This window comes from Haliotis rufescens, unplaced genomic scaffold (assembly GCF_023055435.1).
Source record: "Haliotis rufescens isolate VD_foot unplaced genomic scaffold, xgHalRufe1.0.p SCAF_6, whole genome shotgun sequence".
NCBI lineage: Eukaryota > Metazoa > Mollusca > Gastropoda > Lepetellida > Haliotidae > Haliotis > Haliotis rufescens.
This window is the reverse complement of record NW_025964334.1, coordinates 35,305,053-35,329,885: the sequence shown is the minus strand read 5'-3', so window position 1 is coordinate 35,329,885 and position 24,833 is coordinate 35,305,053. Positions and strand designations below refer to the sequence as shown.

At 40.7% G+C, this 24,833-nt stretch overlaps 1 protein-coding gene across 1 annotated transcript in view; it reads right to left on the bottom strand.

Annotated features, from left to right (window-relative positions):
- The window catches only part of LOC124148514, a 57,076-nt gene that overhangs the window by 11,802 nt on the left and 20,441 nt on the right, over positions 1–24,833 (bottom strand). Inside the window, exons 2-4 of the mRNA XM_046519621.2 lie at positions 9,979–10,081; positions 9,009–9,154; positions 1,248–1,664 (exon numbers count right to left, since the gene is read on the bottom strand). Coding sequence (XP_046375577.1) covers positions 1,248–1,664; positions 9,009–9,154; positions 9,979–10,081 — 666 coding nt within the window. The remainder of the gene's footprint in view (positions 1–1,247; positions 1,665–9,008; positions 9,155–9,978; positions 10,082–24,833) is intronic.

Sequence of the window (24,833 nt, the reverse complement as noted above, 5' to 3'; positions counted from 1 at the left end):
CTATAAACAAATTTCGTGTTGCACTAGCCCAGTTTCGCTGTAGCTCCCACACTCTCCACATTGAGACTGGTAGATACGTTAATACTCTACGAGAGCAGAGATTGTGCAATAGTTGCAATCAAAGATATATCGAGAATGAATATCATTTTTTATTAATTTGGAACGCTTATGATGAACTTCGTCTTCAGTATTCACCACAGAAGTATTTTGTACATCCTACTCTTGACTAAATTCAATATGCTTATGGCGGTAAACAATGAAACTGTTATTAGAAATGTTGCAACTTTTATATACCATGCTATGAATGTTAGACTCCAAACACTAAGCCTATAAATGTTAATGATGGACCAAATATTGTACCATGGGCCGCTGGCCTACACATGTACATGAATAAAGAATTGAGTGTAATGTTATTGCTTGTTTGAAGGAATATATAATGTCAACGCCATGTCTCGATTATCTGCCCCTACAGATTCCATGGGCGTTAAATAATGGATAATGGATCTTAGAAAATTAGTGAAGACACAAGTGTAAAAGGATAAGCGTGTACTGCTTTACCGGTTGAACCCGCGACTCACAATGAGCGTAAAAACAGTAAGGGAAGACATTGTATTTCCTAACGCAATGACAGAAAACATTTCTCGCGAAAAACCCAGTCTCACCTCCTTCCCCGAATGGTAGTGAGTAAGTTTGGTTTAACGCCGCTTTGAACATTATTCCTGTTATTTAACGCCGTGTCAGCTTAATGTGGGAGGAAAGCCAGAAGGGGTTCAGGTCTAAGACGTGAACCACTGAAATCCTCGAGCACGGGTATATATGACAAATCTAGAAGAATATAGGGTCGAATCAGGAATCGAACGCCTCATTATCAGGCGACTGGGCCATCCGCCCTCCTTCCCTGTCCCTCGAGCTCTCCGAATATGAAATGGTTGGTAAGTAGTTTAGTTTGGTTGGGCCAAGGTGAATTTAAATTGGTGTTTGACAAAACAAGATTTACTCACACATCTGTATTGCGGTCTGTAAATAATCGAGTCTGGACCAGACAATCCAGTGATTGAAATCGTTAACATCGATCCATGCAATTGGGATACGATGACATGCATCAACCAAGTTAGCGAGCCTGACTACCCTATCCCGATAGTCGCCTCTAACGACAATAATAGCGTTTTACGACAACCGTGGGTTGCTGAAGACCTATTCTAACACAGATCTTCACGGGTCCTGGATTGAACAACACATGTACATACCTTGAGACGGAAGATAACTTTCCCTCAACATGGAATAGTCACTAGGGTCCATCACACAAACTACTTCCGGAATATTTGGACCAAGGATGTCCACCACAGGTTTCGAGTACACAACTGAACTGATCGTCTGACCCACAGACCCGGATGTATATTCCTCCCAGAATGCATCCAATACTGTTGCGTTGGGCATGCGCATTAGAAACAACATTCCGTCGTCAACCCAACGAGATCGTGCGACAATCACGTGATGGACTGTTGTGAGGTAGTGAGCCGTGACGAATACTGGGTCGGGGACGCGTTTTGGCATCAGCTGGAAGTACGTCCCACGCAACGTCGACATCAACGTCTCCAGCGTGCATGTATCGTCGCCGGCTGGTACTGAGGTGACGTTCAACGTCACAAACAAGGACAGTTTTCCTGTGAATGTAGAACATATCCATGATTAGTCAAGTACAGAAGCATATTTGGAATTATGATAATAACGTTGAGTCTAATTATAACGTAGACGTCTGACATTTTTCACGTCACGTGAAAAGGAGTCTGTTGTAAGATGTATTAACAATCTTATTTCGTTTATATGTAAATCCCGTTTCGTCTAAAGTGACAATGCCACTTTTGTACTAACTGTTTTTGGCGCTAGTAATAAAGGCATGGCGACCATCGCCTATGAACCAAAGCATGTCATCGTTTACCGTTCATCAAGCTTATAAACAAGCAACTATCATAACATGGTGGCAGCGGTAAACAAGATTAATCACCAGGATTACGCCATGAGTGGCGGACAGCGCTAAACACGCAAGTTTGACCATCAAACGAACTTTTGCCATACCGGCAAGAAACACGAGTGTAACCCAGTTTCGTTTTCGAACTTTTGGTGTCATCATTAACCAGAAGCATGTCTCGAATTTCTCTTATGGACTGGCAACAGGCGGATATCGGCGAATCATTCAGTTTATTCAAACAGACTTTGCAATTATTCTGTGAGGATGAAGAAATTACTGACAAAGAAAAAATCGCTTTGAAGATAAAACGTGGACTTGGCAACGAGGGTTTTAGTGAACGTGACCTAAAAGATCCAGATAAAATATGGACTTATTTCGAAAAACAACTCAAATTACAAGTTAATTTTAGAGTGTATAGACTTGAGTTGATGCAATTCAGACAAAAGGAGGAAGAAAACATAGATGAATTTGTAACCAGGTGCAAGACACTAGCATTAAAGTGCGAGTTCGATGAACCAAAACTTCAAGAAAGAATATTGGAATTGCTAATTGCTAGCACTCCTTTTGAGGCTCTACAACATGATTTGCTGAAACAAACCAAAGGCTATAGTCTCTCCAATGCTCTAGAAGAAGGTCGGCGATATGAAGCGATCAGCGCAGGTCATCGTCAAGTCAAAGATCTCAATCCAACACCAGCTACCACTGCCGAAGTAAACGCCATCAACCACAAGTATCGAACCTGTCAGAATTGCGGTCTGAAACACAAGCCACTTGTGATGTTACATCAGAAACCCATCAACCAGGCTCCACCGAGACTCCAGCGAATGTTCTTGAAGCTCACAGGATACAACTTTGATCTATCATATCGACCCGGCAAGGATATGACGTTAGCAGACACCTTGTCGAGACTCCCGAATCCTGAGAACACAGCTGAAGTCCAACTTGATACCAGAGTGGATGGAATCAGTCTCTACGATGTTGATGATTGTAGCATGGATCTAATCAACTTTTGAACTTCAATGCAAGAACATCTCAAGAAAGCTACATGTGCAGATACTACTCTCAACCTACTGAAGGAAATGGTACATACAGGCTGGCCCGAGAACATCAAGTCTGTCATGCAAGTACTAAGACCATACTGGGCATTCAGGGATCAGTTAGCAGTTGAAGATGGCATCATCTTTAAAGGTCGTCAAGTGCTCATACCAGAATCTCTTCAGGAAGATATTCTCACACAGCTTCATGCGCCACATGAGGGTGTTGAGAAAACCAGGAAATTGGCTCGTGAATCAGTCTACTGGCCGTTAATCAACAAAGACATTGAGAAATTAATCAAATCTTGTGCTTCTTGTCAAGAACTGATGCCACAGAACAAAGCTGAACCACTGGAACCTCATGAGATACCATCAGCTCCATGGCGCAAAATTGGAACTGATCTTTTCCAAATTCGAGACAAGCACTTTCAGGTTGTCACAGACTATTTCTCAAAATATCCTATCGTAAAGCAGATACCACATCCAGTAAGCAGTCAAGCAGTGACTAATGAACTGAAGTTCATGTGTTCTATCCGGGGTAAGCCCGACACTGTCATTAGTGACAACGGAACACAATATAGTGGGCACCCGTTCCAACAGTTCTGTCTGAACTGGGGAATCACACATGTGACGTCGTCGCCACACTATCCAAGATCAAATGGTCTGGCGGAGAGGATGGTCGGAACAGTAAAGCCAATCGTCAAGAAATGTCTTATGAACGGCCAAGACATTGACAAAGCATTGTTACATCTCCGTGCTACTCCCATCGCAACTGGACTCCCATCACCAGGTGAAATGCTAGTTGGTAGACCTCTCACTACCACACTGCCCTCCAGGCAGGAAACAAGTGTTCGTGCAGCGGAACAGCGCGAACGACTGAGAGAAGCTCAATCATCCATGAAGAATCATCATGATCGTACCTCACTACATCATGAACTACCTCCACTGCTCCCAGGACAATCTATCAGATTTCACAACCAGGAAACTCGAACATGGATTCCAGGGACTATTGTGAAAGTTGACCAGTACAATCCCAGATCATACATCATTTCAACAGCAGCGGGAAGTGTTCTACGTCGCAACCGAAGTCAACTTCGAGAAACAGCTACAACACAATCTTCACAAACTACAGCAGCAACTAATCAAAGAAATCTCCCTATCAAGCTCTCCACTCCACAACCAGATAACAACAATAACAAGTCAATAACAACAACTCCTAAGAAGAAAGTCACTTTCGCTACCAAACCAGTCACCAAGCTCATCCAACATTCAAGCAATCAGCCACAACCCGAACAGCAATTGAAGAAATCAAGAAGTGGTCGTGTAATCAAGACACCACAGAAACTCAGAGACTGATGTAATATCTTCAGTTAATGTGTCTGATAATGTAAAAATTTCTGTTATCATGGACTCCAAAGTTAATTTCATGTGTTATTGCAAAAGTGGATTGCAATGTGTGTTTATTTCTTTATTTCAGGTTATCAGTGCAAATGACTCTAATCTGTGAACTGTACTACAAATCAGTAATTGTTCATCTTAGCCATCTAGTGTATTGAACATACACATCCCCATTGTGCAATGGAGTTACCAGACTTTTTCACCATAGACAACTCCAGTATTTTATCTAGTCATTATCCAAAGACTCTAGATACTCAAGGTGCTATCAGCATTTGTGTTTATGTATAACCTAACCTTCTTAAAGGAGGGGAATGTTGTAAGATGTATTAACAATCTTATTTCGTTTATATGTAAATCCCGTTTCGTCTAAAGTGCCAATGCCACTTTTGTACTAACTGTTTTTGGCGCTAGTAATAAAGGCATGACGACCATCGCCTATGAACCAAAGCATGTCATCGTTTACCGTTCATCAAGCTTATAAACAAGCAACTATCATAACAGAGTCCAAAACATATGAAAGCGAGAAATCAAAAAAGACTGAAGGTCATAATGACCTCATTTCCCGAGACAAGAGAGTCAACTGACTTTCTAAGTCCAGTTTCCACCTTTGCCGAACTTGGCTGTTATCATTGGGTTACATTTTTGCTGGACTAACGAGTCTATGCATAGTTCAATCAAAATCGTGCAACAAAATCGAAATTCGGTTCGTAAACTGTCGTGCAGATTTCGGTCGATTGGAGGATTTGCAAAGCATGCGCACCGCCAACTTGTTGTCAACAGTAGTTTTCCAAATCTTTCCATGTTTTTAATCAAGGTGCTCACGTGATTTGATGCATTTCGCGATGTAAGACCCGTTGTATCACAATATAGATCATGATTATCGATCAGATCTTCCTGCCTTGGCGCCGCCATTTTGTTTGAAGCAAATGCAAGTGATACGAGAGGTGAAATCTGACTGGTCCATAGGAGAGGCTTAGAAGGGACATAACTCATAATAAAAACTGGTGGCGCTACGATCGAGCCCAGGAATTCCAGCCTAGTTTGGCAAGGGTGGAAACTGGACTTTAATAGTCAGTTAACTCATTTGCCTCAGGAAGATATAATGACCTCAGATGATAAGTTCACCGATCAAATGAGCCGTCGCCATCGAGCCACATACAACCGTCCTCGATCACTCAGTGTAGTTTATCTCCTCCCTATTATAATAAACACTCTAGACCCATTCACCACAGCTTCGTTTTAAGCCTGATTCGAATGGAACACGCTAAGTACAGCAGTCCAAACTCTTTACACTCAGCGAGCGAATTTGATAAGAGAGAAGATAGTGACGTCACTACCAAAATGAAACGATGGCTGTGATTGGGTCCTTGGTATTTTATTTTTATTTTACACTAGAAATTCGAGGACGTAATATAGATGGATTAAGAATGATTACTACAACCTTAATGCTTACCGATAATGAATACGTTTTTAATCGTGGGTGACTGTTGCTTTAACGTGTCTGTCAGCAATACTCCGGCTACATCACGCCTGCCTGTAAATAATTCAGTTTGGACCAGCGGAACTAGTCCAAAGCCTGCTTAACATCAGGATCCGATGTACAGCCACTCTTATCATCCGATCCACACTCATGTGGCTCTGAACCAGCTCTAATACTGAGTCACCATGTGGGTCACATGTACATGATCAGTCGTCACAAGATCGAACATGTAAACCTTTCTCCAATTTGGTCGACTCAAAATCCATGTGAGAATTTGGACTCTGTCTGCCTCGAAATCTCTTGTTCGAAAAGGGGAATGAGCAGATATGTTATCAAGAACCATTCAAGTAGTCTTTATGTCATTCTTATGGGAAAATATGACAATTTATGGCATTTACACATGAAGCATTGGCGTCACGTAAAAAGGGTGTATGCATATGAACAAGGTTCCTTGTCTTCTCAAAGAAAACTTCAACAGTTATCTAAATATTTTTAGGGTCTGTCAAATCCATTTGTTAGATGCATTGGGTGATAAAAGGTTCATGCCACTTGGTTAAACGTGATGCGTGCATGCTCTGAACTTTGTCTATATAACCAGATTCCGTCGCTAGTTCTTCTTAAGCATCATGCAATTTGCGTTTAGAATTCCGAATTCCAGTAGAGTTATGAAAGTAATAGGATTGTAGCACGCTCGATGTCTCTGGTGTCCCATTAGGCAGAGTAGTCCATCAGGGTGATAAGAATCCAATTCACCAAAGATTGCTGGCAGGTATCAAATTCATTTGTGTGTATTTGTGTGAGCATGAAGACCGATTTCATTTTGAAAAGGCTACAAGTCAATATTTAAATACATGTGGCTTGAAGTAGTACAAAGTACCTGCCTGTGGGGCTTTATCCCCATTGGAACCAGGATAATGTGAAATCATGGGAATTCAAATTGACACGATAGGCGGCGTGATGATTGTAATTAGGAATTTCTTGAATTCATTGTATTTACACTTCATGGACATTTACTTCGAGTGTAGTCCCACACCAAGCTGACGCGCCGTGCTATAGCTGAAGTACTGGTCAAAACAGTATGAACAAACCTCACTGTCTCTGACACCATCTGGGCATACTCAGCGAGAGTGCATTTGCATACATTGGTCTGAGTGAGTGGGCTGGTGTGTGTTGTTTAACAACGTACTCAGCAATATTCCAGCTATATGACGGTGGGAGTGAGCTTGTGAGTGAGTTGGTGAGTGAGCTTGTGAGTGAGTGAGTGAGTGGGTGAGTAAGTGGGTGGGTGGGTTGGTGGGTGGGTGGGTGGGTGAGTGAGTGAGTGAGTGAGTGAGTGAGTGAGTGAGTTGGTGGGTGGGTGGGTGGGTGGGTGAGTGAGTGACTGACTGAGTGAGTGAGTGAGTGAGTGGGTGGGTGGGTGGGTGGGTGAGTGAGTGAGTGAGTGAGTGAGTGAGTGAGTGAGTGAGTGAGTGAGTGAGTGAGTGAGTTGGGTTTAACGCCGTTTTTAACAGTACCCCATTTACCTTAATGTGGAAGGAAACCTCAAAGTGATGCAAGGTTTCAAACTTTTACCACTTTGATCAAACTTGGGATCAAGGGCATTATGATAAAAAAAAACGAAACGCAATCAGAACGAATATGAGATTCGAACCTTTGCAACGTTATTTTCTCTAGACATTTCATACAGAAAGGAATCAGAAACCCCTAGTGCATTTGACATTGAACTTGAATGCAAACAGTCATCTGCTCACTGCTCACTTTGCGAAGTTAATTTTCTTCGTTCAAGTAATAGGAAATAGGTTAACTGATTGAAAACGTCGTTAAGGTTAGGGGCTTAGCATAACATATATATCTTAACGGCACATGGTAAGATGTTTGGATGAACGATTAACCATACACTCAGTTTGACAGCAACACGTAAATAGGGACTCGTCGCGGGTCAAGCGGCTACCACTGTAACTTTAATTCCAGGCATTCAAAACCCACTTGTCTGTTCAGAAATTAATTACAAGCGATTCCATGGCGACCCGGATTTAGACAGTGTGCACATCGGGTTTTACGTCAACTCATCCGTAAACGCAAAAGCATAGTTTATTGTAGTCACTTCTTAAATAAATGACAATACTAATCTGTAAAGGTTTGGCAGTTATCAAATTCGGTTCCTGTGGTCCATAGCCGCCTATGCTTGTCGTAAGAGACTGAATGGATCGGGAGATCAGGCTCGGCTGAATGCATGTCATCGTACCCCGACGGTTGGGAACGTTACTCATCATATCAATCACTGGTTTCTCCAGTCCAGACTCGATGTGTTTACAGACCGCAGTCATATATATGTCGCGTAAATTCGTATTTGAATAAAGAAGAGTAAATCCTAATATTTGATTCTGTTCAAAACTTCATATTAAAAACTGGCAGATTTTCAGTTAAATGACTTGTTTAATATAAACTGCAAATAGATTTATTATATGTACACATCTAGCGTGGCATGTACAATTCATTTATTACATCTAACCTTCATTCATGCCTTCATTGTAATATGACCTATGTGTGACGGAGCGGTATTAACATAAGCGCTTCGCTTGTTTACCAATCCATTTTCACACTTTTGTTAAATATGTTTAAACCATATACATGTCGCTGGTCTTTGCTGAAAGTGGAGTTAAACTCAAACCAACATACATACGCAAAAAACCCATAGCAATTTACAGGAATTATACTGTATTATAGCTAAAATGGACAGAATTATCATTAAACTGCCCGCATGTTATCAGACATGAGCGGGCCACTGTAACTTGACAATGCCCTCATATTGTTTGACGACGGGCCATTATCACGCCCGTTGTTAGGTGACGTCATTTGATGTTCAATAGTGACGTCATCTAGATCTGGTTTGTTCTATGACGTTTCCATATTTGTAAAAGTTGGTCAGTGACATTCGTTGTTTGTTGATTGCAGTAAATGAAATTCTATTCACTTTAGCTATAATAACGATAACGCTATTTTCAGGGCATTATCAATTGCAGAAGCCCTCGCTCTTTTGTTAATTGGAGACCTCGGGCTTCTGCAGATGATAATGTCATGAAAAGTAGCGTTACCCTTATAATAGTGTGGCATTATTTTGACTTACCCCGGAATACAGAATATTCCCCCAGTCCATAGAACGGCCCCACCGCCATCATGATCTGCAGGATGTACAAGCCGGCTGCGAGGATCTTCAGGTTGCGGACGGAGAACGTGGAAGAGTGTTCGGCTGGTGCCCGTACGTAAAGATATCTGAAAACACATCACCAGACACGACTTCATACATTGTGTGACAGTTTGATTTAGCTATACATTACAGTTGGGGTCACAGGAAGTGGGTTTCACACATTGTACCCATATCGGCGTAAGGAACGAACGCTTTAACCACTAGACCACTCCACTGCCTCACATTGTATTAATGGGATTCGACCTCAGGTCAATGTCGTTACGTGCCAACGCTTTAACAACAAGGCTTCCCAGTGCCCCTTGTAAGACATTGATGTATGTAACAGTTTATAATATATTTTAAGGTAAATTATCATTTTTGCATGTTCCAGAGGTTTGTTCTGATCATAGAGACTATGGATTTTTAAATGAAATTGTATACTAATTAAAGTTGTGTTGAGGGCCAACCCTAAATGTTGCATGTCGTAGACGTTTGCCAATGTGTTGAAACACATGGGCATACTGTTCAAAAACCAAGAATCCCATGGCATTCGGATACTGGCTTAAGTAAGGGAAGCAACTCTGTGTAGACGACTGTGCCACTCAATTAAGATGACCAGGCTCAATGTACGTGGTCCTTCCATTAACTAGATAGTTTAACATAATGAATGGATCACAGATCGGTAACAATTCCAGTAGAAAGTTTTTAAATGGCATGCGTTTTTTAGATCATATTTCAACATACGATTAGTTTGGAATCAACTTTCAAAAGCAACTGGCATGCATAACGTTAGAACACTTTAAGTATTGTCTTTCCGAAATCGTTTCTGAATTCAATTTCGAATCATTTGGAACCACATTTCGTAAACAACTGGACACATTCTAACGTGAGCCTATTTGGTAAGTATTACCTTTCCATGGCAATGATAGCCAACATCCAGTTCGCTCCCCCAGCAAAAACGTGGTCAAACGTTGCAAACACCTCACACGACAATGTTCCTTGTAGTGGGCCGTCTGAAAAAAACATGGTAATGGTAAATCTGCAGCCGATCAACCATATGTTGAAGGATGGGTGAGAGAATGAATAGAAAGAAACATAACATGTTTCCTTGGACCACTTGAACAAAGCGATCATAGCGCTCAGTCTGTTGCAAGTAACAATGTTCATGTGCCCAGGGCCCTGGAACAAAGCGATCTTCTCTCTAAGACGACTTTAACTCTAAACCGCCTCTAAACCGGAGAGCGGAAGGTCCGGGGTTCGATCCCCAGCCGCGTCATACCAAAAGACGTTAAAAGATGGTACTTGTTGTTACCCTGTCTGGCGCTCGGCATTGAGGGGCTAAAACAAGGACTGGTCGGCTCGGAGTCAGTAAACTGTGTCTGAGTGGGGTATTCATGTTAAACTGCGGCATGGTATCTCAGTGTGCTAACACTTTAAATCGGCATGAGTCCGGACTAGTACAAGCAGACACACACACACGTGCATGCACGTCGCTATAAAAGTGCAATAATCTTGGACGCGACGTTAAACCCAATTTCACCTCACCTCACCTTAACTCCAATACTTTAACATTGACTTGCGACAGTCGTAACGCTAAGATCGCTTCATGTAACTGGACCCAGGTTGAGTAAACCATGGTGAAGATAGTTAGATGGGTTTAACAACTAGTTCAGTTACATCACGGCTTGTCAGTTTCATGTGGGAGTAAAGTCCTAAAACATGCAGACCCAAGACGTTTAGCACTGTGCTGAAAGCCACGAGCAGGTGTATGGCGCTGAAAGACCAAGAATTATATTCAAGGAGTATCTTGGATTGGAACTAACGACCACAGGATATCCTTACACATCTAAGGGACGCAGAAAGAAAAGATGTACCTTCATCAGTTCCCGTAAATTATCTGATATATCGCCATGGCGATATGCACGTTCCGCGACTTATATTACAGTCATTATTTCATCATAACCATTATTTACGCGCTTTTGTGAAATATCTGGTATATCCCATATTCATTCCCATTTATTATGTATGTACTGTTATCGTGTAAACTCATCGTATAACGTCATCGTTCAAAGTTCACGTGTAATGTCATGATATAATGCATTGTCATCGTATAATGTCATCATATAATGTCAATATGTAATGTCCTGTCATGTCATCATGTAAAGTCTCCATCTAATGTCATCGTGTAAAGGCATTGTGTAATATCATCATTTAATATAATCATGTAAAGTCATCGTGTAATATCATTGTGTTATGTCATCATGTAAAGTCACCGTGAATATATCATCGTGTAATGTCATTATTTAATGTCATCATGTAGAGTCACCGTGTAATATCATCGTGTAATGTCATCATTTAATGCCATCATGTAAAGTCACCGTGAAATATCATCGTCTAATGTCATCATAGAAAGTCTTCATATAATGCCAGGAAAGGATAAAATATATATCATGCATGGAATATGTACTCTGAAACTAGAAAGGGAACAGAAACGCACAGACGGAAGTCAATCAAGGCATAAATAACGCTCACAGCATGTTTTCCTCAAGCTTCATGGCCACCATTGCCTCCTACAAACCACAAAGAGAACACTGAATCAACCCTTGGTTGCAAGCCAAATAGAGCCTTTGTGGACTCGTGAACATTCATTATCTTCCACGCCTCTGTCACAGTCGATCTACCTGACTGCACAATGATATGAGATTACATTTGATTGAAAACAGTATACATGCATGTCACGAGTGCAGAATGTTCGAGCTTCATTCATAAAAAATGTCAAGGGTTGAAGTCATTCCATGTTGGTTTACATTTGGAAGCATTTACTAACAAAATCACGGCCTCGAGCGAGTTAGTGTTATACTATCATTTGCGAGTGACATTCATCCGTGGTTTCGAGTGACAACCAGATGAGTGAATTTATTTCCCCGTTGCAGTTTCTTTAGAAAAAACGTTCACCACTAACCTTGGGAGATCGATCAGTTTTTGTTACCCATTATGGAACATTCTTTAAGTAAATTAAAGTATTGACTTGTAGTGTAGTTTCCAACGTTATTTATGAAACAAAAACCAGAGGTGGGCCGATTGACGCTTTGCAGATGTTGTTTGCGCTTTTGTATCGACAGTTTAATAGGATTTCTTTTCACTGAAATGAAGTTGACTTGAATTGCGAATTTTAGATTCAAAAGGTAATTTCCTACATCTAATCTTAGAACGATTTTTATAACATGCACAAACATACACACATACGCACACACTAACATTCTTGAAAAGAAAATGGATTGGCTGACAAGCACCTCATGAGTGAAAGAGCAAATACACGTGGAGACGCTTAATGTTCGAATACAGGCATGCCCTAAAAATCCACTTATCAGATTATTAACACAGCGATTTGTCTTTCGTTAGCTGATTTATTGGATGGATAATATTCATTCGTGATTTACACCATTTTAAACCCTCAGTAGAAATCTCATCAGTTCTAATTTGAAAAAAAGTTGATCATGATTTATTGTCTGTTAACTCATAAAAAGTAGAAAATTATTCCATTTGTTTTTCCTTGATGTTCGAAAGACGTAGGCAGGTGTCTGGGCTGCTCAAGGAAACACATAGTTAAGATGAATTACTAGTCTTGTTGAACAACAGATGTCATCAGTCTTTCACTAATGAAACAAAAAACCGTGGGGCGGTTGACAAATCAAAGATGATCCCTGGCCTACGAGAAGACAGGAGCTGAGGCCACGGAATCAATACCGCCAGTCAGTGTAGGTGTGGAACTCAGTATTGAGAAGACTGTTGATATGAGAATACGTGATCGGCGTCCACAATCAAAGATACGACTTTCCGGTTCCTTGTCAATATACAGTGGGTCTATAAATTGCAGCAATACTCGACATCCTAGTCTAGTGTGTGAAGGGTCTTTGACATGAAGACAGGAACACCATTTGGTGATGGATGAATACGTAATATAAAATTAATCGGAATGTGTGAATTAGCATCGTAAGCCGTGCTGATTAACACAATTAAGTCGATACATTGAATAACTCGAGTCTATATGTACAAATAATGAGGTAACTGGACAAGACGAATTCCGTGTCTTGATCTGGATGTAGCCACTGACGTGATTCGAATAGTAGGCGTTTTAGGTGGTTCGATTATGAAGCTGATGAAAGTTCCCATACGCATTACTATCACCACAGAAGCACTGATTCTCTAAGACATGTATTGTATTACATCGACAGGACTATTGACAACGAAAGGAGAAATACATTTTCGTCAACTTTACTGATATCGTGGAAATCCATAATATCATAACAGTATCCAATCACAAAGCTGTGTTAATTACAATCATCCACTGAATTGCGATATATAGAATCGAGCTATTATCTGTACAGATTTAATTTTTTTTTTATAAAACGCTTGTCTGTTATGTACAAAAATGTATCACAACACGATTTTCTTCATAACAATGTTTAGAAGCAAGCATATCTTTATTCCAATTTTGATTAGTATACCAAATGTGTGTTGTATGGTGGATATCGCAATGTATATATGTGTGTGTATATATATACACACACACAGGTGTGTGTGTGTGTGTGTGTGTGTGTGTGTGTGTGTGTGTGTGTGTGTGTGTGTGTGTCTGTCTGTGTGTGTGCATTGTCCAGCTTCCGGATAGGAAACATAGGAGAGAAGCATGTACCATGAATAACCTGTTGTGTACCAGTCTACCTTGCAGTGTTGACAGCACATTATACCATTACACGCCTCCGACTACACTGATGGATGCCGGTGTACAAAGAGATTGTGGCGCTAAGGTATGCTAATGATCATCGTAGCGCTGAGGTCGTTTGTACAACGGCACCCTGGAAGACATTATTTGTTCACGAAACGTCACTCTGCAGCCATCATCAATTATCTCTATTCTATTATTGTAAATACCCCGGACCCACTCCCAACCAAAGCGTCAGTTGTGTTTGTTTTGTTTGTTTGTTTGTTGTTTAACGCCGCACTCAGCAGCAATATTCCAGCTATATGACGACGGTCTGTAAATAATCGAGTCAGGAGCAGACAATCTAGTGACTGACATCATGAGCATCGATCCACGCAATTTGGATTGATGACATGCATCAACCAAGTCAGCGAGCTTGACCACCCGATCCCGTTAGTCACCTCTTACGACAAGCATAGTTGCCTTTTATGGCAAGCATGGGTTGCTGAAGACCTATTCTACCCCGGATCTTCACTAGTCCCATTCAGTAGTGATGTCACCATCGCCAGCCCTTTAACTTCCTACTGCCACGCAAGCTGTCTCGCTCATGAGAGTTATTTAGTATATTTTCAGCAATCATGCCGTTCGAATCGTGCTGAGGAAAGAAGCGATGGTAGCGTAATGGTCCAAGGTATTATTATGAAAATGGAAATGCAATATCCTGCTTAATCGAGGATGATCTGCATTAAGTATTCCAAAACTTCTATTTACTTGAAATTTGACTGCAACATGTGCAGCAACAATTCCTGTAACAAGCAACCTGTTTTGGTTGAGATGATGTCATTCCCAGGAATCAGGAGTATCAGGTACAGAAGCTGGTACCTTAGAGAAAAATTAAGAGCGAGATTTGAGATACAATCGAGCATGCTCTTTCTACCAAGATTTCAATGAGCATCAATCGACTCTTGCTCAGAAGTTGTTTGCTCAAGGTCACAACATTCAAGGCCTCAGTAAAGCTTTCAAAACGTTTTATGTTAGACATGTGGAGGACATTTCCAAAATTGACGCATCATTGCCAAAATGATATGCGATGCAATTCCCTACATAGACTCGTACCATATATTCCCATATTTTTTTCAGGTGAACAATTGGCTTGCCTTTGCTTGTTTGACGGGTGCCACCTGTGGGGTAGGATTCGCTCACCTTTTCCCGAACACCTTGTATCATTACCATTTCATATTGATTTATAAACACTTGCTCATGATATAGTCGGAATCGTACAATCGACTCCGCTTTATACAGACATTTCTATTGGATATGAGAAGGGTTTTATCGCTTTATTTATCACAGAGGGGAGACGTAAAAGTTTACAATGTCTCCCATTGAAGACAACGGTCTTGACAACAATATTATTACCGCGATATACATATGCTTGTCATCTGGACTTCTTAACCGATAAATTCTGAATTAATGGTACATGGCTGTGACATATATGAATTGACGAATGTTTACGAAATAATACAACATAATGGGTATTGGACGTTGCCGTATGATTTCTCTGGCAATAAGTATGCTTGTTATTGCACCATAAAAACGTGATAAGATAATGTCAATGTGTCATGCCATCATCTAATAGCCCTATCAAATGTTATCTCTGGAAATAAAGATCCTCTTTCCAAACGAACATTCGATTGATGTATTATTCCAAACGTTCCATGTGAGGCCGCGAATTCTAGTAATGTCCAAGAATCGAATGACGTCCTTTATATATTTCAAATGAATATTTCTTCGCATTGAAATGGGTTGTTTTGATATAACAATGTACGATCATGTATGGATAATTGATGTGGTATTGGATCTGTAGGAATAGTTTGGCATCCAAACCTTGTTTTTCCAGTGCATTTAATGTCATGGACCCACTTGCACAAAGCGATCTTAGCGCTAAGATGATTGTCACTCCCATACTTTAACATAGGCTTACGATAGTCTCAGCGCTAAGATCACTTTGTGCAAGTGGACAGTTGTGTAAATGTTTACGCTGTGCTCAACAAACTCAACCAAACTCAGCCAAACACTGATGGTGACTCGTAGGAAGCAATATCCCTGCACTGAAGGGTCTTATTACCACCATAAATATCCCCAAAACAGCAGCTGATATACTGACTGAATGAAAACGTCCATGTTGTATTGCTTGATTGCATATAACTCTCCTGTAAGTGGTAAACGGAAATAGACACTCGTTAAGGGAAGTCAATCAAAACATAGAAAACACCTTCCCACATTCTGTTTTTCCTACACTGAATTACTACGTATACCCAATAACCTTCTACTGTCCATGACGAGCAACTGTGACTAAATCAGTGTAAATCAGCCAAGGGCGCCCAACCTTCAGTTGGATGCAAGCCAAAACAGTTCCCCGTGTGCACTTATACATCAAACGTTCACTTTTTCTCATGCCGCTCTCGTTTGTAAAAGAGTCCATGGAACCTAACAGGGTTTCCCATGGGATAATATACTGGATAATACACTCGACTGATAAATATGTTAAAATTGTTAAAAAGCTATCATTATGTAAACATAATCTTCGAAAAAGGTAATTGTAGAACTATTTTGATTAAAATCAATAAATATTTGATGCCAGAAAAAACGATAAAAAGGAACGCAAAACAAAAACACCGTAACTTAATTAGACATTTTGTAATTCCCTTCCAAGTCATGCAGAAGCGAGTAAATATTTTGCCAGGCAAACAGATGTGATGTGTTGACGAGAGATAAGTGTTTTGGATGCAGATAGACCGACAGTCTCAACGGATATATAAAAACGGAAAAAACAAATTGGTTTCTGTACTGCGTGTTGTTGACTTGAATTTACAATTTTAGAGTGGAGAGTCAAATTACATATTCCACATAAATATATTCACACGTATTGAACACAGAACGATTAGTATTCCATACAAATCTGTCTGTTTTTTTCAAGTCGGTTTGTTATATCTCAGAGAAGCGAACGAGTGAGTGAGTGAGTGAATGTTGTTTTGAACATTAGTTTCCTTGTCAGCTGAATGTGAGAGGAAAACCCAGCAAAAGTTGAAAACAAGACTAATATGAAAAAGTTACTTTGTTGAGTCACAGTGGTAATTTATGAAATTGATTTGATTTGATTTGGTTTTTTTCTTGATGTTCGGAAGACGTGATCTTGACTTGTAGGCAGGTGTCATGGCAGCTCCAGGAAACACATACATTTGTAGTTGAGATGAATCACTTGGTTATTAGTAAAATAGATAGCATCAGTCTTACGCTGAAGAAACAAAAAATCAACGTGGAGCGGTTGACAAATCAAAGGTGATCCCTGGCCTGTAAGAAGACAGAAGCTGGAAACACGGGATCAATAACTGCCACTCATTGTAGGTGTGGGACTCAGTATTGAGAAGACTTTTGATGTAAGAATACGTGATCGGCGTCCACAATCAAAGATGCTACTTACTGGACCCTAAAGTGAATTTGACGCACGAACCGCGTTGCTCAATTGGATTAATGTATGGAACCATATGTACACATGATCATATATGTAAATCAGAGTATTGCAAGACGATTAACATGTCTTCATCTGGAAATAGCCACTGGGGTTGCAGCCGTATCAAACTGTTTTTAACTGGAACAATTCGATCATGAATTTGATGATATTTCTCACAAGCACCCATATCACGACCCAACATCACAAAGAACAGACTCTCTCATGCATCTTTGATATAATACTGAAGATGATAGGAGATATAGGGTATATAAATATCCGTCACATTTACTCAAATCACGGAACAAATTCTAATTACAAACCTTTGTTAAGTACCAATACTCGTAACGCGAATAGCGACCCAGAGATTTGATTGTCTGTAAGGGTGAACGGAAAGGTTGGAAGCATTTCATTTCATTTTTGAATACAGACAATAAATAGCTGCTCAATGTTGCAATACTGCAAACATTAAGTGCAATCCTTAAAATGTATCCAGCCATCGATTATGAACTGACGGGCAAAACACATTTACCGAATAGAAAATGAAGAAGAAAAGAATAGAAGCCAGTTGTACGTGGAGCCTTTGCTTCAGAACGATTGGCTGACGTCCTAGTGTTGATGCCCATTTTGTGTGGACGTGCACAGGAACATAATTTGCCCTTATATATACCGTATTCGACGTAATAAGCGCCCAGGGCGCTCTCAAAATTAGAAATAGGGGGCTTTTATAAGAATAATATTTTGGTGAAAAAAAAACAGAGTTGAAAGATACATTTTGTGGTTTATGCTGACAGCCTGAAATGTTGATATACGAGAGATACATTAATCCAGAATTTAATGGCCCATAATTAAGGGGGAATATAACACACGAGTGCGTATTATACGCGAATAAATAAGTGTTGTGTACATTGATCAATCGGAAGGGGTGCTAATTGGTATTGTTCACTAGCCAATATATTAGCAAATGTCGCCGTGCGCGCTTATTAGAGCGGGGCGCTTATTACGTCGAATACGGTACTGGTCATGCACAATGATTGGTATTTACTACTGGCATTAGTTTTACGTTTGACCAGTAGGGAATACCTCAAGACATTATGGTTTCAATTGACAGTTCAACCACTTTACTGAATTTCAAAAACTACTCATTGAGCCAAAATGGTCAAATTTTCATACAACAGGGTCGAGTATTCCATCTTTGTGTGATGAATTTATCTTAATGATAAAGTCGTTAATTTATCAGTAATTTTTCAGTAACATTGCGGGAAGCCTCAAAGAAGGTTATAGAAGTCACACCGTACAGGTATGCAAGCTGGGTTCCCTGTATCGTGTTGTCTTTTATTTATATTTTTAAAGAAACAAGGTAAACAGTTTGACATATTGTGAAGTCAATATTTAAGATATGTGAGACTAAATTACAGGTGAGGTGAGGTGAAATGTGGTTTAACGTCGCGTCCAAGATTATTGCACTTATATAGCGACGTGCATGCACGTGTATGTGTGTGTGTGTGTGTGTGTGTGTGTGTGTGTGGCTGCTTGTACTAGTCCGGACTGATGCCGATTTATAGTGCTAGCACACTGAGATACCATACCGCAGTTTAACATGAATACCCCACTCAGACACAGTATACTGACTCCGAGCCGACCAGTCCTTGTTTTAGCCCCTTAATGCCGAGCGCCAGACAGGGTAACAACAAGTACCATGTTTAACGTCTTTTGGTATGACGCGGCTGGGGATCAAACCCCGGGCCTTCCGCTCTCCGAGCGGACGCTCTACCATTAAACCACGGAGGCGGTCGACTAAATTACAGAAAATGAGAGGAGTAAATGGTTTGTGATTAAACGATTAAATCAATATTCTGTGAAACAAAAGCAATTTTAGAACCATTATTTTTACCTAGTGAAGCGTTTGCATAAACATGTAATTTATACAACTATGATTAGTTCTGTTTACATATGCAGTTTAAGGTAAAGATAAAATGAACCTACTATTCATTGACCTGTCTATATGAAATTACTAGAATAAATCTTTTATATGTACACTCCAAATGAAATACTTGCATGCTTGCGTTTTACATTTTTTAAAAAGTAAGAAATATAGCACACAACACAGTATGAGACACTTTCTGTACTTTTCGTTATAAATAACCTTCACACAAACATTATATTTTAAAAGTTGAAAGTATGTTGTGGTCTATGATGACATAAACAGATACATTAGTACGTATCCATACTTTTAAAAAAAAACATTAATATGTATGCAAATTCTACATCATGATTGAAAGTATAAACGTGATTGCGTGCACGTAGTCACTCGACCTTCAAGTCAATAAAAATACCAAACATGTACAATTTTGACATATGACATCCCTACCGTTGACCTCCTTTCACAAACTAAAACGTTCAAGACAGCTGTTCGCTTGATATTGAGATGGGGATTCTTTTGTTGATTCAGTGATCATATGTACATAAATGATCATGAATCATATTAGGTATTACAGTGAACCTAACAACCCGCGTTTTGTGTTTATGTTTTCTATTGTAACCAAGAGTCTTGGTGGAAAATGCAGAATCTAAGACAGTTAAAAATTCTGATATATACCGTCACTGTTGTGCGTTATTTGGCATCAGCCATGGCGTCACGTGGTACTTTGACAATTTCTTTTGAATTTACCAAATCATGTATCTATTATTAATCCCCCAATTCTTCCTTTGATAATCTCCCCTTGCATACTTTCAAGAACGTGATCCAAGGCATGCGTCGAAGAATGGATCTCTCAAAAATGGAACAAGAAAAAGTTACGTACACGATATAGAATATGGACTTGGCTGTGTTGACATTTTAAAACAAGTACTGAAGTAGATCTACGGCTTTCAGAGCACAGTCTTCGGTTTTGCACCCGATTGTGTTCTCTTGATTTCATCTAGATCGTGTTAGTGACAAAGACAGTTTGACAGACAATTGATTTAAAATGTATGAGGAATCCAGGGATGTATTTGTAATCGACACAAGCGAAACGTCATATTGTCAACGTTATCCAATGATGCGGAAAGTACACTTCGGCGTTCATTTTTTCCCATAACTATTAGTATACTAAACTATACTTAGATTTTCTCGAATGGTTATCTGCGTCTTAATCATTAGATTCTCATGATCACAAATGTGATGCTTTTTAAATGAAATTCTCTGCGTATTAGATTTTTATATTACAAAAAATACACGAAATTACGATGGAAAAGTCAACTTTCAGAAGTCGTTTGCAGTCATTTTCTTTGCGTAGAATGGCTGCGGTTGATACCAAAGAACGGACAATTTTCCAAAGAATTCACAACTGTGTACTGTATTTTTGTATTCCCCTGTATCTCCTGGAATGGTTATACACCATGGGGTTCTTACAATACATGTACATTTTTTGTATATGCAAAACTTGACATAAAGATTCCAAATGTGACACAAAACCTAACTTGTTTGGTATTGGATTAAATACAGTAAGTCATTAAAATATCACGTAGGGGCCAAGTGGCCCAGTCGTATGAGGCGCAGGAATTTGAGTAGAGTTGCGTCCCTTATGGATGCAATAATCCTGATCATAATACTTCGCTTGTCAGCATCATATGATCGTGCTCGTCGTGCCACTGAAATGGTAAACGTCTAAGACCTGTGTTACTTTTCGTATCCAACATCCAGCAGACACGGGGGGCACGGGGGGGCCCAGTCGTCTAAGGCGCCGCGACTCGCTGTGCAGAGTTGCGTCCCTTGGGCACGCCAGAAACCTATGATTGTTGGTTCGAGTCCCGGCTCGCCCCGATTATGTTTCTAGGTTTGTCAGCACCATACCCGTGCTCGTGGGTTTCACCGAAGTGGTAAACGTCTGACACCTGCATCACTTCGGGCTTTCCTCCCACATTAAGCTGACACGCCGTGATATAACTGGAATAATGTTAAAAGCGGCGTTAAACCCAACTCACTCACTCACTCACTCACTCCAGCAGACACGCCGTACCGACACACTGTTCAAAACGGCGTTGAACCAAACCAAGTTACTCTCAATTTGAGGCCAGATCTGATATGATATGCTGAATGTGTCATAGTGTTTAACGTATCATGTTGAAAGTTGTTGAAAACTTTAGTGTCTCAAAAGCAAAAGTCAGCAAATGTATTAACATCACGCCTTGACTTTAGTGTTTTTTGCTGGGCATTTGAAAATACACAAGCATGTCTGTAACGATTGAATTTATTTGGGTGTTTTTTGTATTTGAAGAAATCGTGTTTTTAACGCTGTGTCAGAGTGCAAAGGAAGAAATTCACAACTGTCAATTTGGATCGCATTCACATTCGTCCTTAAACAAAACCATTATCACTGTAAAGATCTCAGCGGCTTCTCTTATGGATCGGCTGTCATTCACGATGGATTGCATGGATTGTTTTACAGTCAATTCCGTTAGTCCGGAACATTAGATTCGGAAACACAACCTCTCGCCAATTATTTTTGGGAACGTCGACCTATTATACAAGTACAGATATTTGCTAATCCGGATATCTGTTAATTTTGACAACTTCTATTGGGACATAACCGGCCTTTTCAATATTGTTTGACTGTACTAACATAAGATCGCGATAAAGTTATGTTTGCATATCGTCCTGATTGTGAGCCTTGGTTGTAAGTCTGTCCACGCTTGCCTAGACGTCTGAGACTTGCATCACGTATGAACGGATAACCACTTTTGTTGGTTGGTTTGTGGTTTAACGCCGCACTCAGCAATATTCCAGCTATATGACGGCGGTCTGTAAATAATCGAGTCTGGACCAGACAATCCGGTGATTAATATCATGAGCATCGATCCACGCAATTGGGATCGATGACATGCATCAACCAAGTCAGCGAGCCTGACCACCCGATCCCGTTCGTCGCCTTTTACGACAAGCATAGTCGCCTTTTACGGCAAGCATGGGTTGCTGAAGATCTATTCTACCCCGGATCTCCTAACCTACTTTGACATGTTAATTAGCGGGCACAGATAGCCCCTCGCCTAAGGCGTCTCAATTCGTGGAGCCTCTTGGGCGTGTAGGAAATCTGGGATCGTGGGTTCGAATCCCTGACGCCTCCTGGTAACAAAGGTTTTCGTCACCATACCCTTGATCTTGCGTTCACCAAACCAGAGTGGAAAACGTCTAAGAACTGCATTACCTCGGGGTTTTCTTCCCATGAAACCTGCACGCCATAGCAAACTTTTCAAAGCGGCGTTTCACCAAACTCACCCAGACACAATCACGGGAGACATATTCTGATCAGGAATCCTTTTTTGGGGCAGAATGCTTGACACTTCACAGAGACTGATGTTCCTTAGCATACATGGTCCTCTGCAAATTATTTTTAGTGAACATATGTTTGTTACCATTGACTAGTTATTTGATTGTATTTTCTCCCTTACACAGCTGCTGTGGTGTGGAGTAGGTTAAAATATTCCTCATAGCCAATTACTTCTGGCAGCATCCTTAACCCAACATCAAACAACTCAAAGATTGATTGCGGAAGTACGACCGGTTTTGCCCCTGTGGACTTGGTGAAATGTACACGCAATGTCTCTTGAAATTATCCGACAACGTATGTCATTGAAAATGAACAATCGCCGTCTTCAGCGGTTCAGGCAACATTAGGGTCGATTCGACTTCAGGAAGCAATAGGGAAGTGACATTGTATTCAAAGTAAACCATACACCGATTGATCCCTCCGCATACATTCGTACATCATGCGGGGGGGGGGGGGGGGGGGGGGGGGGGGGGCACGGGGGACCCAGTCGTCTAAGGCGCCGCGATTCGCTGTGCAGAGTTGCGTCCGTTGGGTACACCAGAAACATATGATTGTGGGTTCGAATCCTGGTTCGCCCCGATTATGTTTCTAGGTTTGTCAGCACCATACCCGTGCTCGTGGGTTTCACCGAAGTGGTAAACGTCTGACACCTGCATCACTTCGGGCTTTCCTCCCACATTGAGCTGACACGCCGTGATATAACTGGAATAATGTTAAAAGCGGCGTTAAACCCAACTCACTCACGTACAACATGCTGATTTAGAAAAAAAGAGTATTTTTAGGGTACGTAGACATTTATTTAGGCATACAGTTTGAGGTGGGGTGTGGTGAACTTGGGTTCAACGTCGCGTCCAAGATTATTGAACTTATATAGCGACGTGCATGTACATGTGTGTGGCTGCTTGTACTAGTCCGGACTGATGCCGATTTATAGTGCTAGCACACTGAGATACCAGTTTGACATGAATACATCACTCAGACACAGTATACTGACTCCGAGCCGACCAGTCCTTGTTTTAGGCCCTTAATGCCGAGTGCCAGACAGTACCATATTTTGGTATGACACGGCTGGCATGGTATCTCAGTGTGCTAGCACTATAAATCGGCATTAGTTCGGACTAGTACAAGCAGCCACACACATGCACGTCGCGTGCAATAATCTTCTCATCGCAGATCTAATAATGATCTGACCAATTCAGGTGTTATCATCAGGTATCAGTAGTATGTGAGAAATTCATCAAAATGAGGACACATCATATTTGGTTATTTCCAAAAGGTACATGGATGTTAAAAAGATTTGGGATGCTTAACTTTTTGCCAAGCGTTTATATAAGGACACCCAGTCCTCAATCATGCGATTAAATGTGCTGGTGGTTTCTGGTAGGCTTACATGCAAGAGCCGGCTTGGCTCAAATACGTGTCAGTTTCTCCATATATGATAACTTTAAACAACTCCGTTCTGTGATGGGTGCCGCCGATTGGACAAGCTACGCTCACCTCTTCGCGAACATCACTGTCCAATGGTGACTCATAGATACATGCTTATTATAAACTCGGATTCGTACACTGGACTTTTAGCAGGGATTCCTAATGATTATGGAATTGGTTTTGTCACTAAAATATTTTAAATCTTGAAATTAATACTTCTCCAAATTGATACGACTGCTGACCCCTAAACAAAACTGCGACTCAAAATCAATGCGACCGCTTATTAGCACTGGGTAAAGCACTTCAGTGAAAACAATTAACAGCGTTTTCCTGAAAACAACACATAGTTTATATGTTTATTCTATTGACTGGCGTTAAGGAAGTTCAAAGGAAATAAAATAGTTAAACCAACAACAGAAGACCTGAGGAGTCTGATGAAGCCTGTCGGTGCGCGTTGGTTCTTCTCGGCCTTGACGAAGTGTTGCGTGGCTGGCGTCTGTCCGGACTGCTGGAGTGGTCAGTGATGCCTCGTTTGACATGAGTGGGTAGAACTCTTGACCCCAGCACTGATAACTCACCGGATGTATACAATTACATGGTGGTTTACCCTATCCCATTAGTCATCCACTGGCTTCCAATTATCTTAATCAGCTCTCTGTGTCAATCAATCAATTTACTGTATAAACATTGATGTTAATAAGTATATATACCTATGTTGTTTAGCACTATCCTATTCACCCTTTCAAGTGAAAAAACTGTTGGAGTTCTATTCAAACGCCGGGGGAAAGATGCTATGATACCCCGTGTCTCCATAAAAG